Here is a 21,043-nt window from a genome sequence, read left to right as displayed (position 1 = left end):
TTGAGTAAAGAGAAATCTTGGGTGTAGTATGTTACATAGTTATGAAAAAAGACATACGTCCATAAAGTCCAATCGTTCTGGGGTTAGATACTTGTAAAGGACAGACATACAGAGAAATGTTTATAGAACTAGTCTTATTTTTTTGCTGTTACCTGATAAGTCCCCCTATCCTCATAAAAGCAGACATAACTCCACCTAACATTGTATCGATACAGAAAACTATACATTTTGAGAATAAAAACTTTATTTAGCAATAAAATGACAAACACATTACGTCAAAACATAACTCTATGCACGTCCCAACAATAGAAGTAATCATTTGTATTCCTATACAGTATTAAAATACATCAATATTATATTGTTCAATCCTGTCATCTCATACAGCTTTGCTGTTATTGACACATCTTGCCTGTATGAAATGGTCTTCCTTTAAATAAATAATAACATACAGTTCTGATAAAGCACTGAGGGCCTAAAGCGAGTTATCTGACCGAGTCTTGAGGTTCTGAGAGATGCATGGTATGTGGAGAGTCTAATCATGCCCAGACTGTCACACCTTAGTGAACTTATTTGGGCTTCTTCTTCCGCGTGCTGCTGAAATCTACGTCCTGTTTGCAGTCTCTTACCTCTGCCAGGATGTAGAGTTCACAGCACAGCTCTGCAAGCTCCCGCCGAAATCATGTTTATCCCATTGCCAGTAGACAGCTTAATTCTATGCACTGGTTAGTAGCCAATTTGATTGGCTTCTGGCCATGTGATCAATGTGAGCCAATCACAGTCATCACATAGTAAGAATTGGAAAAAGGTTCTGGTCTTTAAGGAGCCAGAGACTACCAGTCCTAGACTAGATGAAGTGCAACTGAACTAAGAACTAAAATATTAGCCACAGCAAGATAACCTTTATTATAGAGTACTAGCCGACCCGCGGCGTAGCATACGCCGCATAAGAGGGTAGAGGGCAGGAAGGGGGGTATTGGGCACAGTGCTGGGGAGGGGGGTTGGGCCCCCCCCCCTCAACTGGGTCCCCCATGTGTGCTCTACCTCCAGCTTAAGCTCAGCAGGAACCCCCCCCCCTCACCTGGGTCCCCCATGTGCACTCCCCCTCCAGCTTCAGCTCAGCAGGACCTCCCCTTTCCCCACCTTGGTCCCCCATGTGTGCTCCCCCTCCTGCTTAAGTACAGTAGCAGCCGCCACTATTAGTAAGAGGCAGCGGGCGGGGATGACTCACCTTTTCCGCGTTCCAGCGTGTGTTCCACTGTCGTCACTTCCTGTAATGCCGCACACTGTATTGGTGTAATTTGCCTTTTTAAAACAGAAGGAAATCTGCAAGAATTCAGCTATAAGTGAACATTTGTGGTTACCCACAATGCACTGCTACTAAATATGAAAATTACCCCTTTTCTCTCTTGGTAAGCCAAGCAAGCATCCAGAGCCGCTGGTGTATAATAAGCACATAGCTTTAAATTTTACACAGTTATATCAAACCCACATGTGACAGCCTGTTTCAGACTTTTGGTCCTCATCAGTACATGGCAGGGATTGATACAGCTGAATGAGATAGGGCTTGGACCAGTACAACAGAGTAACCAATCAGCTCAGGGTGACCCAAACCACTCGTAATGTATAGGGGGATAAAAGGGACCAAAAAGACCTCCTACTAAAAAAACCAAAGCTTGGTGTAATTTGCCTCCCTAAAACAGAAAGAAATATGCAATAATGCAGCTATAAGTGAACATTTGTGATTACCCACAATGCACCGCTACTAAATATGCAAATTATTCCTTTTCACCCTTAGTAAGCCAAGCAAGCCTATAGCTTTAAGTTTTACACAGTCATATCAAACCCACATGTGACAGCCTATTTCAGACCTTTGGTTCTCATCACTGCATAGGCTATCATTCATAAAGCATTTCCACATGCGGAAATGCTTAAAACAGCTGACTTTCCCGCACACGTAGCAAAATCTGCATTCATAAAGGCTCCTTCCACATCAAAAGCTGACATTACCGAGCAGAGCGATAAATCACCGCCTTGTGCGGTGATTGTTGTAAAAAATGTAGCAAAATGTTAATTCATAAAGATCACCGCAAGCGGTGTGAGGTCGGGAAGTACCGCTTCCTCTGATGTGGCGATAACAATGTTAAGTGAATGGAGACACAGAGACCTCCCAGGCAGCTACAGTAGAGTGGAACACAGAGAAATGTATTAACTCGGCAGCTTCCGTGTCTCCGCAAGCCTACCGCCAGCCTAGTTCAGGGAATCTCTGCACTGCTACCGCACCTGGATACTTTTTTATGAATCAGCAGCCAGAACTCTAAAACACCATCAGCAGTGGTTTCCCACACTGATTCTCCATACCAACAGCCCTTTCATGAATGATAGCCATAGCAGAGATTGATATCGCTGTATGAGATAGGGCTTGGACCAGTACAACAGAGTAGCCAAGTAGCTCAGGGTGACCCAAACTTCTAAGAATGTATAGGAGGATAAAAGAGACCAAAAATCCCTCCTACTAAAAAAAGCAAAGCTTGGTGTAATTTTCCTTCTTAACCACTTCCCGACCGCCGTATGTACAATTGGCGGCCGGGAAGTGCACCCCGCAAGGACCGCCGTATTGACAATTGGCGGCGGTCCTTGTAGGGGCATGGGCGGAGCGATCGCGTCATCAGTGACGCGATCCTCCGCCTCCGCCTGGCGCCGCTCACCCGCCGCAACATCCCGCCGGCCATACGGAAGCGCCGGCGGGATGTTAACCCCGCGATCGCCGCATACAAAGTGTATAATACACTTTGTAATGTTTACAAAGTGTATTATACAGGCTGCCTCCTGCCCTGGTGGTCCCAGTGTCCGAGGGACCACCAGGGCAGGCTGCAGCCACCCTAGTCTGCACCAAGCACACTGATTTTCCCCCCCCCCCTGCCCCAGATCGCCCACAGCACCCATCAGACCCCCCCCTGCCCACCCCCCAGACCCCTGTTTGCACCCAATCACCCCCCTAATCACCCATCAATCACTCCCTGTCACTATCTGTCAACGCTATTTTTTTTTTTATCCCCCACCCTGCTCCCTGCCCCCTCCTGATCACCCCCCACCCCTCAGATTCTCCCCAGACCCCCCCCCCCAGACCACCCCCCCTGTTTACTGTATGCATCTATCCCCCTGATCACCTGTCAATCACCTGTCAATCACCTGTCAATCACCCATCAATCACCCGTCAATCACCCCCTGTCACTGCCACCCATCAGCCAGCCCCTAACCTGCCCCTTGCGGGCAATCTGATCACCCCCCCACACCAATAGATCGCCCGCAGATCCGACATCAGATCACCTCCCAAATCCATTGTTTACATCTATTCTCTCCTCTAAACACACACTAATTACCCATCAATCACCCATCAATCACCCCCTATCACCACCTGTCACTTTTACCTATCAGATCAGACCCTAATCTGCCCCTTGCGGGCACCCAATCACCCGCCCACACGCTCAGATTGCCCTCTGACCCCCCCTTATCAATTCACCAGTGCATTAATTACATCTGTTCTTCCCTGTAATAACCCACTGATCACCTGTCAATCACCTGCCAATCACCTATCACCCATCAATCACCCCCTGTCACTGCCACCCATCAATCAGCCCCTAACCTGCCCCTTGCGGGCAATCTGATCACCCACCCACACCATTAGATCGCCCGCAAACCCGCCGTCAGATTACCTCCCAAATGTATTGTTTACATCTGTTATCTTCTCTAAACACCCACTAATTACCCATCAATCACCCATCAATCACCCCCTATCACCACCTGTCACTGTTACCTATCAGATCAGACCCTAATCTGCCCCTTGCGGGCACCCAATCACCCGCCCACACGCTCAGATTGCCCTCAGACCCCCCCCTTATCAATTCGCCAGTGCATTAATTACATCTGTCCTTCCCTGTAATAACCCACTGACCACCTGTCAATCACCTGCCAATCACCTATCACCCATCAATCACCCCGTCACTGCCACCCAACAATCAGCCCCTAACCTGCCCCTTGCGGGCAATCTGATCACCCACCCACACCAATAGATCGCCCGCAGATCCGACATCAGATCACCACCCAAGCGCAGCGTTTACATCTATTCTCTCCTCTAAACACCCACTAATTACCCATCAATCACCCCCTATCACCACCTGTCACTGTTACCCATCAGATCAGACCCTAATCTGCCCCTTGCGGGCACCCAATCGCCCGCCTACACGCTCAGATTGCCCTCAGACCCCCCCTTATCAATTCGCCAGTGCAATATTTACATCTGTTCTCCCCTGTAATAACCCACTGATTACCTGTCAATCACCTATCAATCACCCATCAATCACCCCCTGTCACTGCCACCCATCAATCACCCCCTGTCACTTCCACCCATCAACCACCCGCTGTCACTGCCACCCATCAATCAGCCCCTAACCTGCCCCTTGCGGGCAAACTGATCACCCACCCACACCAATAGATCGCCCGCAGATCCGACATCAGATCACCACCCAAGCGCAGTGTTTCCATCTATTCTCTACCCTAAACACCCACTAATTACCCATCAATCACCCCCTGTCACTGCTACCTATCAGATTAGACCCCTATCTGCCCCTAGGGCACTCAATCACCCGCCCACACCCTCAGAATGCCCTCAGACCCCAGCCCTGATCACCTCGCCAGTGCATTGCTTGCATCTATTCCCCCCTCTAATCACACCTTGAGACACCCATCAATCACCTCCTGTCACCCCCTAGCACACCTACCCATCAGATCAGGCCCCAATTTGCCCCGTGTGGGCTCCTGATCACTCGGCCAATCCCTCAGATCCCCCTCAGACCCCCTTCCGATCACCTCCCCAGTGCATTGATTGCATCTATTTTCCCCTCTAACCACCCCCTGAGACACCCATCAATCACCTCCTGTCACCCCCCTAGCACTCCTATCCATCAGATCAGGCCCAATACAACCTGTCATCTAAAAGGCCACCCTGCTTATGACCGGTTCCACAAAATTCGCCCCCTCATAGACCACCTGTCATCAAAATTTGCAGATGCTTATACCCCTGAACAGTCATTTTGAGACATTTGGTTTCCAGACTACTCACGGTTTTGGGCCTGTAAAATGCCAGGGCGGTATAGGAACCCCACAAGTGACCCTATTTTAGAAAAAAAGACACCCCAAGGTATTCTGTTAGGTGTATGACGAGTTCATAGAAGATTTTATTTTTGTCAAAAGTTAGCGGAAATTAATTTTTATTGTTTTTTTTTCACAAAGTCATTTTTCACTAACTTGTGACAAAAAATAAAATCTTCTATGAACTCGCCATACACCTAACGGAATACCTTGGGGTGTCTTCTTTCTAAAATGGGGTCACTTGTGGGGTTCCTATACTGCCCTGGCATTTTAGGGGCCCTAAACCGCGAGGAGTAGTCTAGAAAACAAATGCTTCAAAATGACCTGTGAATAGGACGTTGGGCCCCTTAGCGCACCTAGGCTGCAAAAATTGTCACACATGTGGTACCGCTGTACTCAGGAAAAGTAGTATAATGTGTTTTGGGGTGTATTTTTACACATACCCATGCTGGATGGGAGAAATTTCTATGTAAATGGACAATTGTGTGTAAAAAAATCAAACAATTGTCATTTACAGAGATATTTCTCCCACTTAGCATGGGTATGTGTAAAAATACACCCCAAAACGCATTATACTACTTCTCCTGAGTACGGCGGTACCACATGTGTGACACTTTTTTACACCCTAAGTACGCTAAGGGGCCCAAAGTCCAATGAGTACCTTTAGGATTTCACAGGTCATTTTGCGACATTTGGTTTCAAGACTACTCCTCACGGTTTAGGGCCCCTAAAATGCCAGGGCAGTATAGGAACCCCACAAATGACCCCATTCTAGAAAGAAGACACCCAAAGGTATTCCGTACGGAGTATGGTGAGTTCATAGAAGATTTTATTTTTTGTCACAAGTTAGCGGAAAATGACACTTTGTGAAAAAAAACTATTAAAATCAATTTCCGCTAACTTGTGACAAAAAAATAAAAACTTCTATGAACTCACCATACTCCTAACGGAATACCTTGGGGTGTCTTCTTTCTAAAATGGGGTCATTAGTGGGGTTCCTATACTGCCCTGGCATTTTAGGGGCCCTAAACCGTGAGGAGTAGTCTTGAAACAAAAATGACCTGTGAAATCCTAAAGGTACTCATTGCACTTTGGGCCCCTTAGTGCAGTTAGGGTGCAAAAAAGTGCCACACATGTGGTATCGCCGTACTCGGGAGAAGTAGTATAATGTGTTTTGGGGTGTATTTTTACACATACCCATGCTGGGTGGGAGAAATACCTCTGTAAATGACAATCTTTTGATTTTTTTACACACAATTGTCCATTTACAGAGGTATTTCTCCCACCCAGCATGGGTATGTGTAAAAATACACCCCAAAACACATTGTACTACTTCTCCTGAGTACGGCGATACCACATGTGTGGCACTTTTTTGCACCCTAACTGCGCTAAAGGGCCCAAAGTCCAATGAGTACCTTTAGAATTTCACAGGTCATTTTGAGAAATTTCGTTTCAAGACTACTCCTCACGGTTTAGGGCCCCTAAAATGCCAGGGCAGTATAGGAACCCCACAAATGACCCCATTTTAGAAAGAAGACACCCCAAGGTATTCCGTTAGGAGTATGGTGAGTTCATAGAAGATTTTATTTTTTGTCAAAAGTTAGTGGAAAATGACACTTTGTGAAAAAACACAATTAAAATCAATTTCCGCTAACTTTTGACAAAAAAATAAAATCTTCTATGAACTCACTATACTCCTAACGGAATACCTTGGGGTGTCTTCTTTCTAAAATGGGGTCATTTGTGGGGTTCCTATACTGCCCTGGCATTTTAGGGGCCCTAAACCGTGAGGAGTAGTCTTGAAACGAAATTTCTCAAAATGACCTGTGAAATTCTAAAGGTACTCATTGGACTTTGGGCCCTTTAGCGCAGTTAGGGTGCAAAAAAGTGCCACACATGTGGTATCGCCGTACTCAGGAGAAGTAGTATAATGTGTTTTGTGGTGTATTTTTACACATACCCATGCTGAGTGGGAGAAAGATCTCTGTAAATGGACAATTGTGTGTAAAAAAAATTAACAAATTGTCATTTACAGAGATATTTCTCCCACCCAGCATGGGTATGTGTAAAAATACACCCCAAAACACATTATACTACTTCTCCTGAGTACGGCAATACCACATGTGTGGCACTTTTTTGCACCCTAACTGCGCTAAGGGGTCCAAAGTCCAATGAGCACCTCCAGGCTTTACAGGGGTGCTTACAATTTAGCACCCCCCAAAATGTCAGGACAGTAAACACACCCCACAAATGACCCCATTTTGGAAAGTAGACACTTCAAGGTATTCAGAGAGGAGCATGGTGAGTCCGTGGCAGATTTCATTTTTTTTTGTCGCAAGTTAGAAGAAATGGAAACTTTTTTTTTTTTTTTTTTTTTTTCACAAAGTGTCATTTTCCGCTTACTTGTGACAAAAAATAATATCTTCTATGAACTCACTATGCCTCTCAGTGAATACTTTGGGATGTCTTCTTTCCAAAATGGGGTCATTTGGGGGGTATTTATACTATCCTGGAATTCTAGCCCCTCATGAAACATGACAGAGGGTCAGAAAAGTCAGAGATGCTTGAAAATGGGAAAATTCACTTTTTGCACCATAGTTTGTAAACGCTATAACTTTTACCCAAACCAATAAATATACACTGAATGGGTTTTTTTTTATCAAAAACATGTTTGTCCACATTTTTCGCGCTGCATGTATACAGAAATTTTACTTTATTTGAAAACTGTCAGCACAGAAAGTTAAAAAAATCATTTTTTTGCCAAAATTCATGTCTTTTTTGCTGAATATAATAAAAAGTAAAAATCGCAGGAGCAATCAAATAGCACTAAAAGAAAGCTTTATTAGTGACAAGAAAAGGAGCCAAAATTCATTTAGGTGGTAGGTTGTATGAGCGAGCAATAAACCGTGAAAGCTGCAGTGGTCTGAATGGAAAAAAAGTGGCCGGTCCTTAAGGGGTAGAAAGCCCTAGGTCCTCAAGTGGTTAAAACAGAAGCAAATCTGCAATAATTCCGCTATAAGTGAACATTTGTGGTTATCCACAATGCACTGCTACTGAATATGCAAATTATCCCTTCTCGCCCTTGGTTTGATATGGCGCTACTTCTTCTTCTTGTTTGAAGGTTGAGGCACTTACTCTATTATATATATAGATAGGAAGTATTCTGAAACTAGGATACTGAAACCAGGATATTGTATCCTGAATAATTTACTGTATTCTACTATACAGTATGTTGTTACAGTTCCTCTTTTGCTATCATATGTGCAGCATTATTATATATTATTTTTTCTCAGTATGCACAAATAATGACTGCCTGCAGGATTCACAATGTTCCTAGCAGCGGCTTCTGTGTTGAGGGATCTTTTAATGGCAGAACATGCAAGGCAGACTAATAACACCTGCAGTACTGCTACTCTCCACAAGGTGGTAACCTCACTAATGTGAAATGAAACGCACAGACCAGCCAGATGGAACGCAATAGGAGACGCAGGATGTGTTGGGTGAGGGGTGAAGTGGGAGGAAATACGGAGGCGACATTGGAGGCGGTAATAATACACTTTTATTTTACTTGTACAATACACCCAGGTTCCCCTGCTGTCACTATCACACATTTAGTAAGCATCTGCCATCCATGCTTTGTGATGAAGTGACGCAGGGAATGGAGGCTGATTTATTTATTTACTTTGAAACAACGCACATTGCCTGGCTCTGCTGCTGATCCTTCGCCTCTAATACTTTCAGCCATAGACTCTGAGCAAGCATGCAGATCACATGTTTCTGACAAAAATCCAACAAGATTAGCTGCATGCTTGCAGAGCTCCCAACTGTCCATCTTTTGGAGGGACAGTCCCTCTTTGGGAGCCCTGTCCCTCTTTCCTCCTCATTTGTCCCTCTTTCAGGACTTTGTCCCTCTTTCTATGTAAATATATATAGTTCTCTACTAGAAAAATGTGTTTGGCTCTAAACTTTATCACCATCCTTTAAATTGATATATTACTAATTTTAAAATGTTAATATGAAGGAAAATGACCCAGGATAGAAAGGACCAGTGTGGTTTGAATTATAACACAACATATTTTTCTTTTGAAATCTTTATGGTATGCGTGACTAGGGGTGTGGTGGGGGCATGATCAGGGGTGTGTCTTAAGTGTCCCTCTTTCTCATCTCAAAAAGTTGGGAGGTATGTGCTTGTTTCAGGTGTGTGATTCAGACACTACTGACCAGAAGGACCAGTAGAACTGCGAGGTAACTGGTATTGTTTAAAAAGAAACAAATATGGCAGCCTCCACTTGTCTCTCTCCTCGATAGCAGTTATCTGACTGTCTTGCTGATCCTCTTCTTGTAATACTTTTAGCCATAGACCCTGAACAAGCATTCAGATCAGGTGATTCAGACACTACTGATCAGGACTGTGGAGTCGGTACAAAAATCTTCTGACTCCAACTCCGACTCCTCAGTTTCTGATACTCCGACTCCAGGTACCCAATATTGCTCAGACTCCGACTCCTCGACTCCGACTCCTTAGTCTAATACTTAACAGGGCTGTGGATTTTGTACAAAAATCATGCGACTCCTGACTCCAACTCCTCAGTTTCTGAAACCACGACTCCAACTCCGGGTGCCCAAAATTGCTCCGACTCCACCTCCACAGCCCTGCTACTGATGCATGAAAGAACAGCAGGACTTCAGGCAACTGGTATTGTCTAAAGAGAAATAAATATGGCAGCCACCATAATCCCTCTAATTTCAGGTATCCTTTAATAATTGATGTTGCTCGAAGCCATACCTGGATATGCACAGACGCTAGTGTCAGGACCGGTGCTTCCAGAGGCAAAGAGGGAAATTGCCTGTGAGGCCTATCAAGGTGCCCCCCCCCCCCCCCCCCCCTCCAGTTCTTGTGACCTATGAGAGCAAGGATTCTATGTGTACACTCCATATAGGAGAAGAAGGGGTTGACTAATGGGAATCCCAAAGATGCTTTTTAGCAGACATGTAATAATGATATTGGCTATCATTCATAAAGCATTCCCGCATGCGGAAATGCGTAATACCGCTGACTTTACCGACCACCAAGCAAGTTGTGTATTCATAAAGCCTCTTTCCGTATGCGGAGCTGACATTCCCGTGCAGAGTGACAACGTACCGCCTTGTGCAGTGTGGATACGCAGGTATCCAGAAAAAGTTGCAAAATGCTCATTCATAAACATTTCCGCATAGCGGTATGCGGAAGGGGATTACCGATCCCCTGGCTGTAGCGGGAAGCTTGCGGAGTCCTTGTAAGTGAATGGGACGGACCTCCCACACAGCAGCAGAGAGAACACCGCATGGAGGGACTCGGCCAGCTTTTCTGTTTCCGCATGCCTACCGCCCGCCTGCCGACACCATTCTCCAGAAAACCTCCGCACTGCTACCGCCCCAGGCACAAAGTTTATGAATGACCACCCAGAAGGCACAACTACCGACGGCGGTATTCTCCCGCACGGGTTCCCCTTACCGACAGCCTGTTCATGAATGATAGCCAATGTGTTTTATGTGGACATTCCAGCACTGAGGAACGTTAGGGGGTGCCTTTGCCTTCTAGGCAGGGCATAGTGCAAGCAGGTCTGGAGAGACCGAATTTGTGCTCCACCAACACCCAAGATTTATTTTTGCTGTACAAACTATTCACAATAACAGTATTTTTAAGATATGCAATAAAAAGACATAAACACTGAGGCATCCTCTCTACACAGAATAAGCCTAGTGCATGTACTGAACGAAACAAAAGCTCAGATACCTCTATAGCCTAGCACACAGCCTGTGTTCTAACCCAGGCTGGGTTGATCGTGCTTTTATCTCCCAGATGAGCAATCCTTTGGGGGGGGGAACTCAGGCAGTAGACAAAATTTTACAGCTGAATACAAAGACAGCGGAGATGAGAGAAATATGGGACCTACATACACAGCATCTATCACTTTCCCAGACTCTCTCATTTTGCTACTGCCACAACATGAAAACAAAGTTTCAGTATTATTTCATGCAATATAGAGAGCCAAACAGATTGTTTTTTTCAACAGAAGTGGAATTCCCCTCTAATCTCCAGACAAATACCTATCATCTAAGACAGGCATGTCCAAAGTCCAGCCCAGGGGCCAATGCAGCCGCTGAGCAACCTTTGGAGGTACCCAAAGCTCTCTACAGTTGATAATTTTATGCGGCCTGCAGACCGTAGCTGTGGTACTGCATGCAGGGAACCCACTAGCAGCGCTTTTCTAAGCGTTTGTGATTTGAAAATCTCTTGCTAATGTAATGCTGTGGGTGTAATCCTGAGGGATGGGATTTTTAAAAAATCAGCCATAGCATTACATTTGCAAGAGCTTTACAAATCACAAGCAGTCACTTAGAAAATGCTGCTAGTGGGCCCCAGGCCTAACAGCCACTGATTAGCAGCTGCCACACAGAATTTGGTTTAATTCCTTTGGAAATGTTTTATTTCACAAAATGTCCCAGGCATGGAGTATCTAACGGCAATCAGCAAAAAATGTTTGATTTCGCTGGTTTCTCACGAACGGTGATATAGCCCTTGGCATAAAAAATGTGTACACCCCTGATCTAAGCATCCAAAGTGCTCAAATGTTACCTTTTTCGGGGTAAAGTGTTTTCTGCAGCTAAAACTCCTGTCTTAAATATTTGACTACATGGCTTAATTAGCTGAGTTGAGGAAGTTAGGGCTGGTTCAGACGGACGCTTGTGGAGCGTTTACCGCAAGCGTTTGGACCGTCGCGGTAAACGCTCCCATTCAAGTGAATGGGAGCGTTTACACCGAGCTTTTGCACGCTTTTACCCGAACGCGGCGTTCGGGTCCCGATTTTCGCGAGCGTTCGGGCTGCCCCTGGAAGCAACATGTAGCTTCCAGGGAGCGGCCAACCGCGACGGCTAATGTTCCCCTTCGGGGAAAAAAACCGCGACCGCATCACGACGCGACCGAAGGCTACTGAAAGCCTGACCGCGCAGCCGCCGCAACGCCCCCAGACGCGACGCTACGCAGACGTCCGTCTGAACCAGCCCTTACGGTAGCAGCAAACTCAGTGGGAGGGGCTGCAGCTGCTGCTTGTATTGCCTCAACCTGCTATTAAGATTGCAAGGGGGTGTGACACAGACTGTGTTCTCTGAGCATCTTGCAACCTATAGCAGTGAAAGTCTGCTGTGCAGGAAGGAATCAGTGTCTGGCTTCCTGCTTTAATTCACATTGCCTACACAAGTGCCTGGAGTGGGACTTTAAATTGACAGTTTAATTTAATCAGGTTTGTATAAAAAACGTTTTCATGATGAGATGGATTAAAGTGTACCTGAGACAAATGGATAAAAGGATTTTCACTTATCTGTTGCCCCATGTTGTCCGTCTGCTTCCTCACCGTCCTCATGGTTTCCTCTGCGAGCACCATTTTATTATTTTGGGGCCACTTGCAATTCGGATGTGGACCATTGATTTCAATAGGCTGCGATTCTGCACCCGAAATGGTGTGTGGAAAACGGCTGTGATTAGCCGCTAGTGGAAATAGGCCCTAAAGGGGCCCATACACTCAGCTGATTTCTGGCCGATCGATCGATCAAAATCGATTGATTGGTTGATTGCAAAACGATTGACCAATCGACCGATTTGCGGTCAATTTCGTTTGATTTTGATCGATTTCAATCGATCTGACAGGGTGGAAAATCTAGGTTGATCTGTTGAGATTGCTTATCATTTTGCATTGGCCCTAATGGAAATCTGATGGCAAAAAAATGCCATCAGATCGATTTTCAATAGATTTCAAACTGAAATCTATTGGAAATCTGTTCCTAGTAAAAAATGTTCCTAAACACGTCAGATAGATCATCAGATAGATTTCTGATTTATCTGCTGCTAATCTAACAAGTGTATGGCCACCTTAACTGAGCTTGCACAGAACCCTCCTGGCCATGGGAGCACAATGGATGAGGCATGCCCTGGAAGGGTGCATACACAGTGGCCCGCAACCCCAACCCAGCTGAATCACAGACTTCACAGCAACTCAACAGAGGCAACCAAAATGACATCAGGGAAGTAGATGGACTACGGGGGGTCTGGAGGAAACCTCAGGTAAATCATTTCCTTCCATCTCTCAGGTTTACTTTAACAGTCACATCAAATATCTTACTTCTATGTAGTATAATGAGCAACAGAATGAGAATAATCTGAACAGGCTATTTGGGTAAATTCTCATACTACATGAAAGTAGGAACATTGTACAGTCAGTAGTGTATTATTACTGGTCAGCTTTAAGCTGCATACACCGCAAGCCTGAGGTGACTAATAGCGACCACCTCAGCCAATAATCCGGCATGCTTATAGCAGCTCCTGGTGAACGACCGCCGCTTGGCTAGGGATCCGCCCGGCTGATCAACTCAGCCAAGTGATGGCCGATTGCTTCGTCTGCGCCGCTCGCCCGACCCTCCGTGTGATGTCACAAGTGCGCACTCCATCATCCCTCCGCCTCCCCATATCACAACAGAAAGCATCATCAGCTGTACAGCTGACATTCATCTATGTAGTCTGGCCCAGCAATGTTGCCCGATGTTGGATCCCGATCCCTGATGCGCAACATCAGTCTGCCCATATGTACACCATGCAATTTCCCATCAAATAAATGGGTCTAATTTATTATTTACAACAGGTCAGATCTGATTTCCGAGCGTTTTTCTGATTGATTTTACGATCACTTCAGTACAAAATCAATCAGAAAAATGATCGGAAATCAGATCGGCCCTGTCAGAAATAATCAATTCAACCCATCTCTCTGACGGGAAATTGCATGGTGTGTACCAGGCATTAAAGCATGGAAATAAAGATAGATCAGATTTGTGTGAATCTGAGAATACCAGCACATCACCATAGTTCACACCTGCGTGCGATTGTGCCATACACAGGAGATGGGTGCTTTGTTTCACTCACTTCGCCAGGCTATCAGGCCGAAATCATAGCTTAAAGCCTCATTGGAATTAAACGTATGATACCTGCCCTTTAAGACCAACCTGCTGCCTAAATTCATAAGAAATTAGCACATTTTGCCTATTTTGCAGGGCTGTGGAGTCGGAGTCGGAGTCGTGGAGTCGGGCAATTTTGGGTGCCTGGAGTCGGAGTCGGGAAAAAATGCACCGACTCCGACTCCTAATGAATTTGTAACTGTAATTAAAATAAAAAATATGATAAAATGTTCTATTTCTCAGATAATAGTCATTAAAAATAATGTATATATACAGTAATAGCTGTGCTTAGTCCACAAAAATGAAATAAACCAATCAAAATTAGTTACTTGTGCTGCTTCAATAAAGCAGTCCCCGTATTTTTAAGGTCAGATATACATATCTGATTGTGACTGTATATATGATGTGTACACAGGAATCTCTTATATATACTAAATAACTTCTATGCTGTAAGAATAAAGCCTGATGTGTAGCCATGTCACTAATAGAGATGGTCAACGAGATGGAAATAATTCTGCTTTGATGCTGATTTATGCAAATGTATGCACTCCCTTTGCTGATGAAATCAAATAATTTGATATGTTGTTAAAATTTGGTTTGGTGACTACAAATTAAAGGGTACCTGAGACGGATGAAAAGTAAAGTTTTATACATACCTGGGGCTTCCTCCAGCCCCCTTCAGGCTAATCAGTCCCTCGCTGTCCTCCACCACCCGGATCTTCTGCTATGAGTCCTGGTAATTCAGCCAGTCAGCGCTGCCGCTCCCACAGCCAGGAACATTCTGCACCTGCGCAATAGTGCTGCACAGGTGTAGTATGCTCCTGGCGGCGGAGTGTGTGCATGCGCACTACGCCCGACTGGCTCAAGTACCTGGACTCATAGCAGAAGATCCAGGTGGTGGAGGAGAACAACGAGGGACTGATTATCCTGAAGGCGGCTTGAGGAAGCCCCAGGTATGTATAAAACTTTAATTTCATCTGTCTCAGGTTTACTTTGTTACACAGTAGTACTATACTCTACATATGTACTACCCACAGAGCTGCAGGGAATCCACTGAGAATGCTGTGCACATTGAACACAGAGGTGTTGTCTGTCACCCATAAACCTTGTTCAGATTGTGCATGAAGAATGTGTAATAGAGGAAGAATCTCCTCATTCCCCTGCAGAGTACCTGCACATCATTCTTACATGTACCCACACTTACATTGCCTAGGGCCTGATAGATGTTCTTTGTTCCGGTTTGTACCTTTTACAAGTACTCTTACCAAGGACTAGTTTTAGTCTAAAGGGAATAAATATAGTAGTCTACATATCCTTCTCACTTCAGTTGTCTTCTAAAATTCCTAAGCGTTGGCAGTTAAGAGACGAATTTCATGTTACATACTTTTAATCAACAAAATTGTAATATGCAAATTAGAGGAGTCGGAGTCGAGGAGTCGGAGTTGGAGTCGGTGGAATCCTAAACGGAGGAGTCGGAGTCGGTGGATTTTCGGACCGACTCCACAGCCCTGCTATTTTGTATGGGCTATTCTGTTAATATGTTTCTGCTTTTTATTTCTCAGGATATCTCTATTTCTTGATGAAGGAGGTGTAGTATTCAGAAGACCACACAAGGCCATCATGATGGACAATCAGTCACCCCAGACTTCAACAAGTAAGAGGATATTTTCATTTCTTGTAGAGGAGAGGGCAGCGCAAATGGAACACCTAGATCCCTAATCATCATATAAATATGTAGAAACAATGTAATCAATCACTGTGTTTTTTTTCTTCAGATGCATCCAATAACAGAAATAAACCCAAGAGACGTACAGGTCCTCTTTATTCCCGGGATTCTACACAGAAAGATCACACTGTCCGCAATCAGGTAGGTGGGACTGAGAACGCAAGTCTGAATTACTCTTGAAGATGTTGATTTAATTTTGACTATTTTGTGGGTTTAGGGTGAGGAGATCAGGAACATAAAAACTGAGGAAGATGACACAGATTCAGAGGATGACCAGCAGTCTACAGAGGAGGGTGACATTATGGTGATAGTTAAAGAGGAAGAAGAAGATCCTTATTTATTGGGTGATCAGCAATGTACAGAAGAGGATATAGTAATGGTGACCATTAAAGAAGAGAACTTTCCCGTGGATATCAGCCTTGGTAAGAATAAATGCCTTAAGATGAAACAGGTTTGCCTTTTTTTTGTTACACATACTAGCGTAAAGTGACAACAGGTAATCAGTTTATTTCCAGCAGTGTATAAATTAACAGAAAGTGTGTAATGCACTGCAATGCAATAACACAATGAAAAAAATTTAAAGAGGCGTGGTAAGTGATGGCCTACCGCTCCGATGTAGTAATACCAGCTTTTCTTCTGTATAATTTATTCAGCACAGTAGAAAATAAGACCATGCATTTCACAGGTCGCAGCCCGCTTCCTCAGGTCAATAAAACAGTGCCAGTATAACTGGTGTGATATAGAGGCGTCCGTATCTGAATACACCAGTAGCACAACATATTGATTTTATGTTCCTAACAAATGAGGAGATACTGTACACCATATGAAAGGTCCATCTCCATTCCTCAGTATAACATCATGTTCCCAACAAATGAGGGGGAGATACTGTACACCATATGAGAGGCCCATCTCCATTCCACAGTATAACACCATGTTCCCAACAAATGAGAAGGAGATACTGTTCACCATATGAGAGGCCATCTCCATTCCTCAGTATAACATTGAGGATGAGATACTATAATCCATATGAAAGGTCCATCTCCATTCCTCAGCATAACATCGTGTTCCCAACAAATGAGGAGGAGATACTGTACACCATATGAGAGGCCCATCTCCATTCCTTAGTATAACATCATGTTCCCAACAAATGGGGAGTAGATACTGTACACCATATGAGAGGCCCATCTCCATTCCTCAGTATAACATCATGTTCCCAACAAATGAGGAGGAGATGATGTACACCATATGAAAGGCCCCTCTCCATTCCTCGGTATAACATCATGTTCCCAACAAATGAGAAGGAGATACTGTACACCATATGAGAGGCCCATCTCCATTCCTCAGTATAACATGTTCCCAACAAATGAGGAGGAGATACAGTACACCATATGAGAGGCCTATCTCCATTCCTCAGTATAACATAATGTTCCCAACAAATGAAGAGGAGACACTGTACACCATATGAGAGGCCCATCTCCATTCCTCAGTATAACTTCATGTTCCCAACAAATGAGGAAATACTGTACACCATATGAAAGGTCCATCTCCGTTCCTCAGTATAACATCATGTTCCCAACAAATGAGGAGGAGATACTGTACACCATATGAGAGGCCCATCTCCATTCCTCAGTATAACATCATGTTCCCAACAAAAGAAGAGGAGGTACTGTACACCGTATGAGAGGCCCATCTCCATTCCTCATTATAACATCATGTTCCCAGCAAATGAGGAGGAGATACTGTACCCCATATGAAAGGCCCATCTCCATTCCTCAGTATAACATGTTCCCAACAGATGAGGAGGAGATACTGTACACCATATGAGAGGCCCATCTCCATTCCTCAGTATAACATCATGTTCCCAGCAAATGAGGAGATACTGTACACCATATGAGAGGCCCATCTCCATTCCTCAGTATAACGTCATGTTCCCAACAAATCAGGAGAAGATACTGTACACCACAGTGTTCTCCCCAGAATTTTTTTCCAGCCGGGTGGCATGAAAATGTAGCCGGGTGGCATATAAAAGTAGCCGGGTGGGACAATATGAGAGAATGCAGGGCCGGTGCCTTTCTGCACAATTCTGCTTACAGCATAGGAGGAGGTGAGCCGATGACAGCCGAGTGCTCAACAAAACTAGCCGGGTGGAGTACCCGACTAAAAGAGCCTGGGGAGAACACTGCACCATATAAGAGGCCCATTTCCATTCCTCAGTATAACATCATGTTCCCAACAAATGAGGAAATACTGTACACCATATGAAAGGCCCATCTCTATTCCTCAGTATAACATCATGTTCCCAACAAATGAGGAGGAGATACTGGACACCATATGAGAGGCCATCTCCATTCCTCAGTGTAACATCATGTTCCCAACAAATGAGGAGGAGATACTGTACCCCATATGAGAGGCCCATCTCCATTCCTCAGTATAACATAATGTTCCCAACAAATGAGGAGGAGATACTGTACACCATATGAGAGGCCCATCTCCATTCCTCAGTATAACATCATGTTCCTAACAAATGGGGAGGAGATAATGTACACCATAAGAAAGGTCCATCTCCATTCCTCAGCATAACATCATGTTTCCAACAAATGAGCAGGAGATACTGTACACCATATGAAAGGCCCATCTCCATTCCTCAGTATAACATCATGTTCCCAGCAAATGAGGGGGAGATACAGTACACCATATGAGAGGCCCATCTCCATTCCTCGGTATAACATCATGTTCCCAACAAATGGGGAGGAGATACAGTACACCATATGAAAGGCCCATCTCCATTCCTCAGTATAACATCATGTTCCCAGCAAATGAGGAGGAGATACCGTACACCATATTAGAGGCCATCTCCATTCCTCAGTATAACATCATGTTCCCAACAAATGAGGAGGAGATACTGTACACCATATGAGAGGCCTCTCCATTGCTCTCTATAGCATCATCCAGCTGAGGTGGAGGTAGGCATGTTTCCATTCTATAACATAAGAATGTCATTTTTGTACATTATTTCCCATGGTGCTAGAATTGGTTCATTTGTGCTTTCTGTTTGTTAGAGAGCTTAATGAAACTGGTGACTACTGTATTAGCATACTTCTGAGAGCAGAACAAGTGTAATATGAACACATTCTCTCCAGCAGGGGGACACAATGTCAGGAACGCATCGGAGGATGAAGCACAAGATACTGGCTCCACACGACGTTCTCAAGGCAGAAAGCGTGGTACTAGAAACGCCCGTGTCAGAGGATTTCCATGTCCAAAATGCAGGAAATGTTTTAAATCTGAAGCAGCTCTTGTTGCGCACCAGAAGACTCATTTACCGAAGCGCCCATTGCCATGCTCAGAATGTGGGAAATGCTTTAGATGGAAGTCAGATATTGTTAGGCATCAGAGAGTGCACAATGGGGAGAGGCCTTTTGCATGCTCTTACTGTGATAAAGCATTCAAAGAAGCGGCACATCTCATTATACATCACAGGGGCCACACTGGAGAGAAACCCTTTTCTTGTTCCACATGCAACAGATATTTTACACATATATCTGCGCTCAAAAGCCACCTGAAGGTCCACACTGGGGAGAAGCCATTTTCCTGTTCAGAGTGCGAAAAATGTTTCATACACAAAGGAGCTCTTCGTAAACACCAGAAAAGTCACACAGGCGAGCGTCCATTTTCCTGCACACACTGCGGGAAATGTTTTATTCATAAACCATCTCTTCTTTTGCACCAAAGAATTCACACAGGCGAGCATCCATTTTCCTGTGCAGAGTGTGGGAAAGGTTTCAGCCATAAAGGAAACCTTCTCATACATGAGAGAACTCACACAGGCGAGCGTCCCTTTGCCTGTTCAGACTGCGGGAAAGGCTTCAGTCATAAAGGAAACCTTCTGATACACCAGAGAAGTCACACAAATCATCGTCCATTTTCTTGTCCAGAGTGTGGGAAAGGTTTCACTCATAAGGGGCACCTCCGTAGGCACCAGAGAAGTCACACCGGCGAGCGCCCTTTTTCTTGTACAGAGTGCGGGAAATGTTTTACACGGAAAAGTGGCCTAATCGCACACCAGAAAATGCATGCATCGCCTAGTGTTAGTAGTGAAAGTGAGGAAGCATTACCCGAAATGGAAAACTGATCACTGCAGTACTATCAGTGGGGAATGGAGACAACCAACAGCAGGAAGGAAGTCACACATACCACTTCCTATGGAAACTGATGTCGGGGTGGGAAGACTTGCAGAATGTTTTTAAGGATTTGAAGGACTAGAACCTGTCTTCTTTAGGATCCTGGTATGTTGTTAGCAGGGCTGTGGAGTCGGAGTCGTGGAGTCGGGCAATTTTGGGTGCCTGGAGTCGGGAAAAAATGCACCGACTCCGACTCCTAATGAATTTGTAACTGTAATTAAAATAGAAAATATGATAAAATGTTCTATTTCTCAGATAATAGTCATTAAAAATAATGTATATATACAGTAATAGCTGTGCTTAGTCCACAAAAATGAAATAAACCAATCAAAATGAGTTACTTGTGCTGCTTCAATAAAGCAGTCCCCGTATTTTTAAGGTCAGATATACATATCTGATTGGGACTGTATATATGATGTGTACACAGGAATCTCTTATATATACTAAATAACATCTCTGCTGTAAGTATAAAGCCTTATGTGTAGCCGTGTCACTAATAGAGATGGTCAATGAGATGGAAATAATTCTGCATTGATGCTGATTTATGTAAATGTATGCACTCCCTTTGCTGATGAAATCAAATAATTTGATATGTTGTTAAAATTTGGTTTGGTGACTACAAATTAAAGGGTACCTGAGACGGATGAAAAGTAAAGTTTTATACATGCCTGGGGCTTCCTCCAGCCCCGTTCAGGCTAATCAGTCCCTCGCTGTCCTCAACCACCTGGATCTTCTGCTATGAGTCCTGGTAATTCAGCCAGTCAGCGCTGTCCGGCCGCATGCCGCTCCCACAGCCAGGAACATTCTGCACCTGCGCAATCGTGCTGCACAGGTGTAGTATGCTCCTGGCAGCGGAGTGTGTGCATACGCACTATGCCAGACTGGCTCAAGTACCTGGACTCATAGCAGAAGATCCGGGTGGCGGAGGAGGACAACGAGGGACTGATTATCCTGAAGGCGGCTGGAGGAAGCTCCAGGTATGTATAAAACTTTAATTTCTTCT

General features: G+C 44.6%; 1 protein-coding gene across 2 annotated transcripts; it reads left to right on the top strand.

Moving 5' to 3' along the window:
• The first annotated feature begins 8,622 nt into the window (after nucleotides 1-8,622).
• LOC137534496 (gastrula zinc finger protein XlCGF57.1-like) lies at nucleotides 8,623-20,687 on the top strand. Of its 2 annotated transcripts, none has more exons than XM_068256023.1 (5): nucleotides 8,623-8,693; nucleotides 15,696-15,787; nucleotides 15,909-16,000; nucleotides 16,077-16,281; nucleotides 19,003-20,687. In XM_068256023.1, the coding sequence occupies exons 2-5, from the start codon at nucleotides 15,754-15,756 to the stop codon at nucleotides 19,989-19,991; spliced, it is 1,320 nt and encodes a 439-aa protein (XP_068112124.1). In that variant the 5' UTR covers nucleotides 8,623-8,693; nucleotides 15,696-15,753; the 3' UTR covers nucleotides 19,992-20,687. The 2 variants fall into 2 exon arrangements, with proteins under 2 accessions (XP_068112124.1, XP_068112123.1); XM_068256022.1 differs by having other exon boundaries at nucleotides 19,000-20,687.
• The last annotated feature ends 356 nt before the right edge of the window (nucleotides 20,688-21,043 follow it).

The sequence above is a fragment of the Hyperolius riggenbachi genome, chromosome 10, assembly GCF_040937935.1.
Source record: "Hyperolius riggenbachi isolate aHypRig1 chromosome 10, aHypRig1.pri, whole genome shotgun sequence".
Lineage (NCBI taxonomy): Eukaryota > Metazoa > Chordata > Amphibia > Anura > Hyperoliidae > Hyperolius > Hyperolius riggenbachi.
This window is presented reverse-complemented; position numbering and strand designations above follow the sequence as displayed.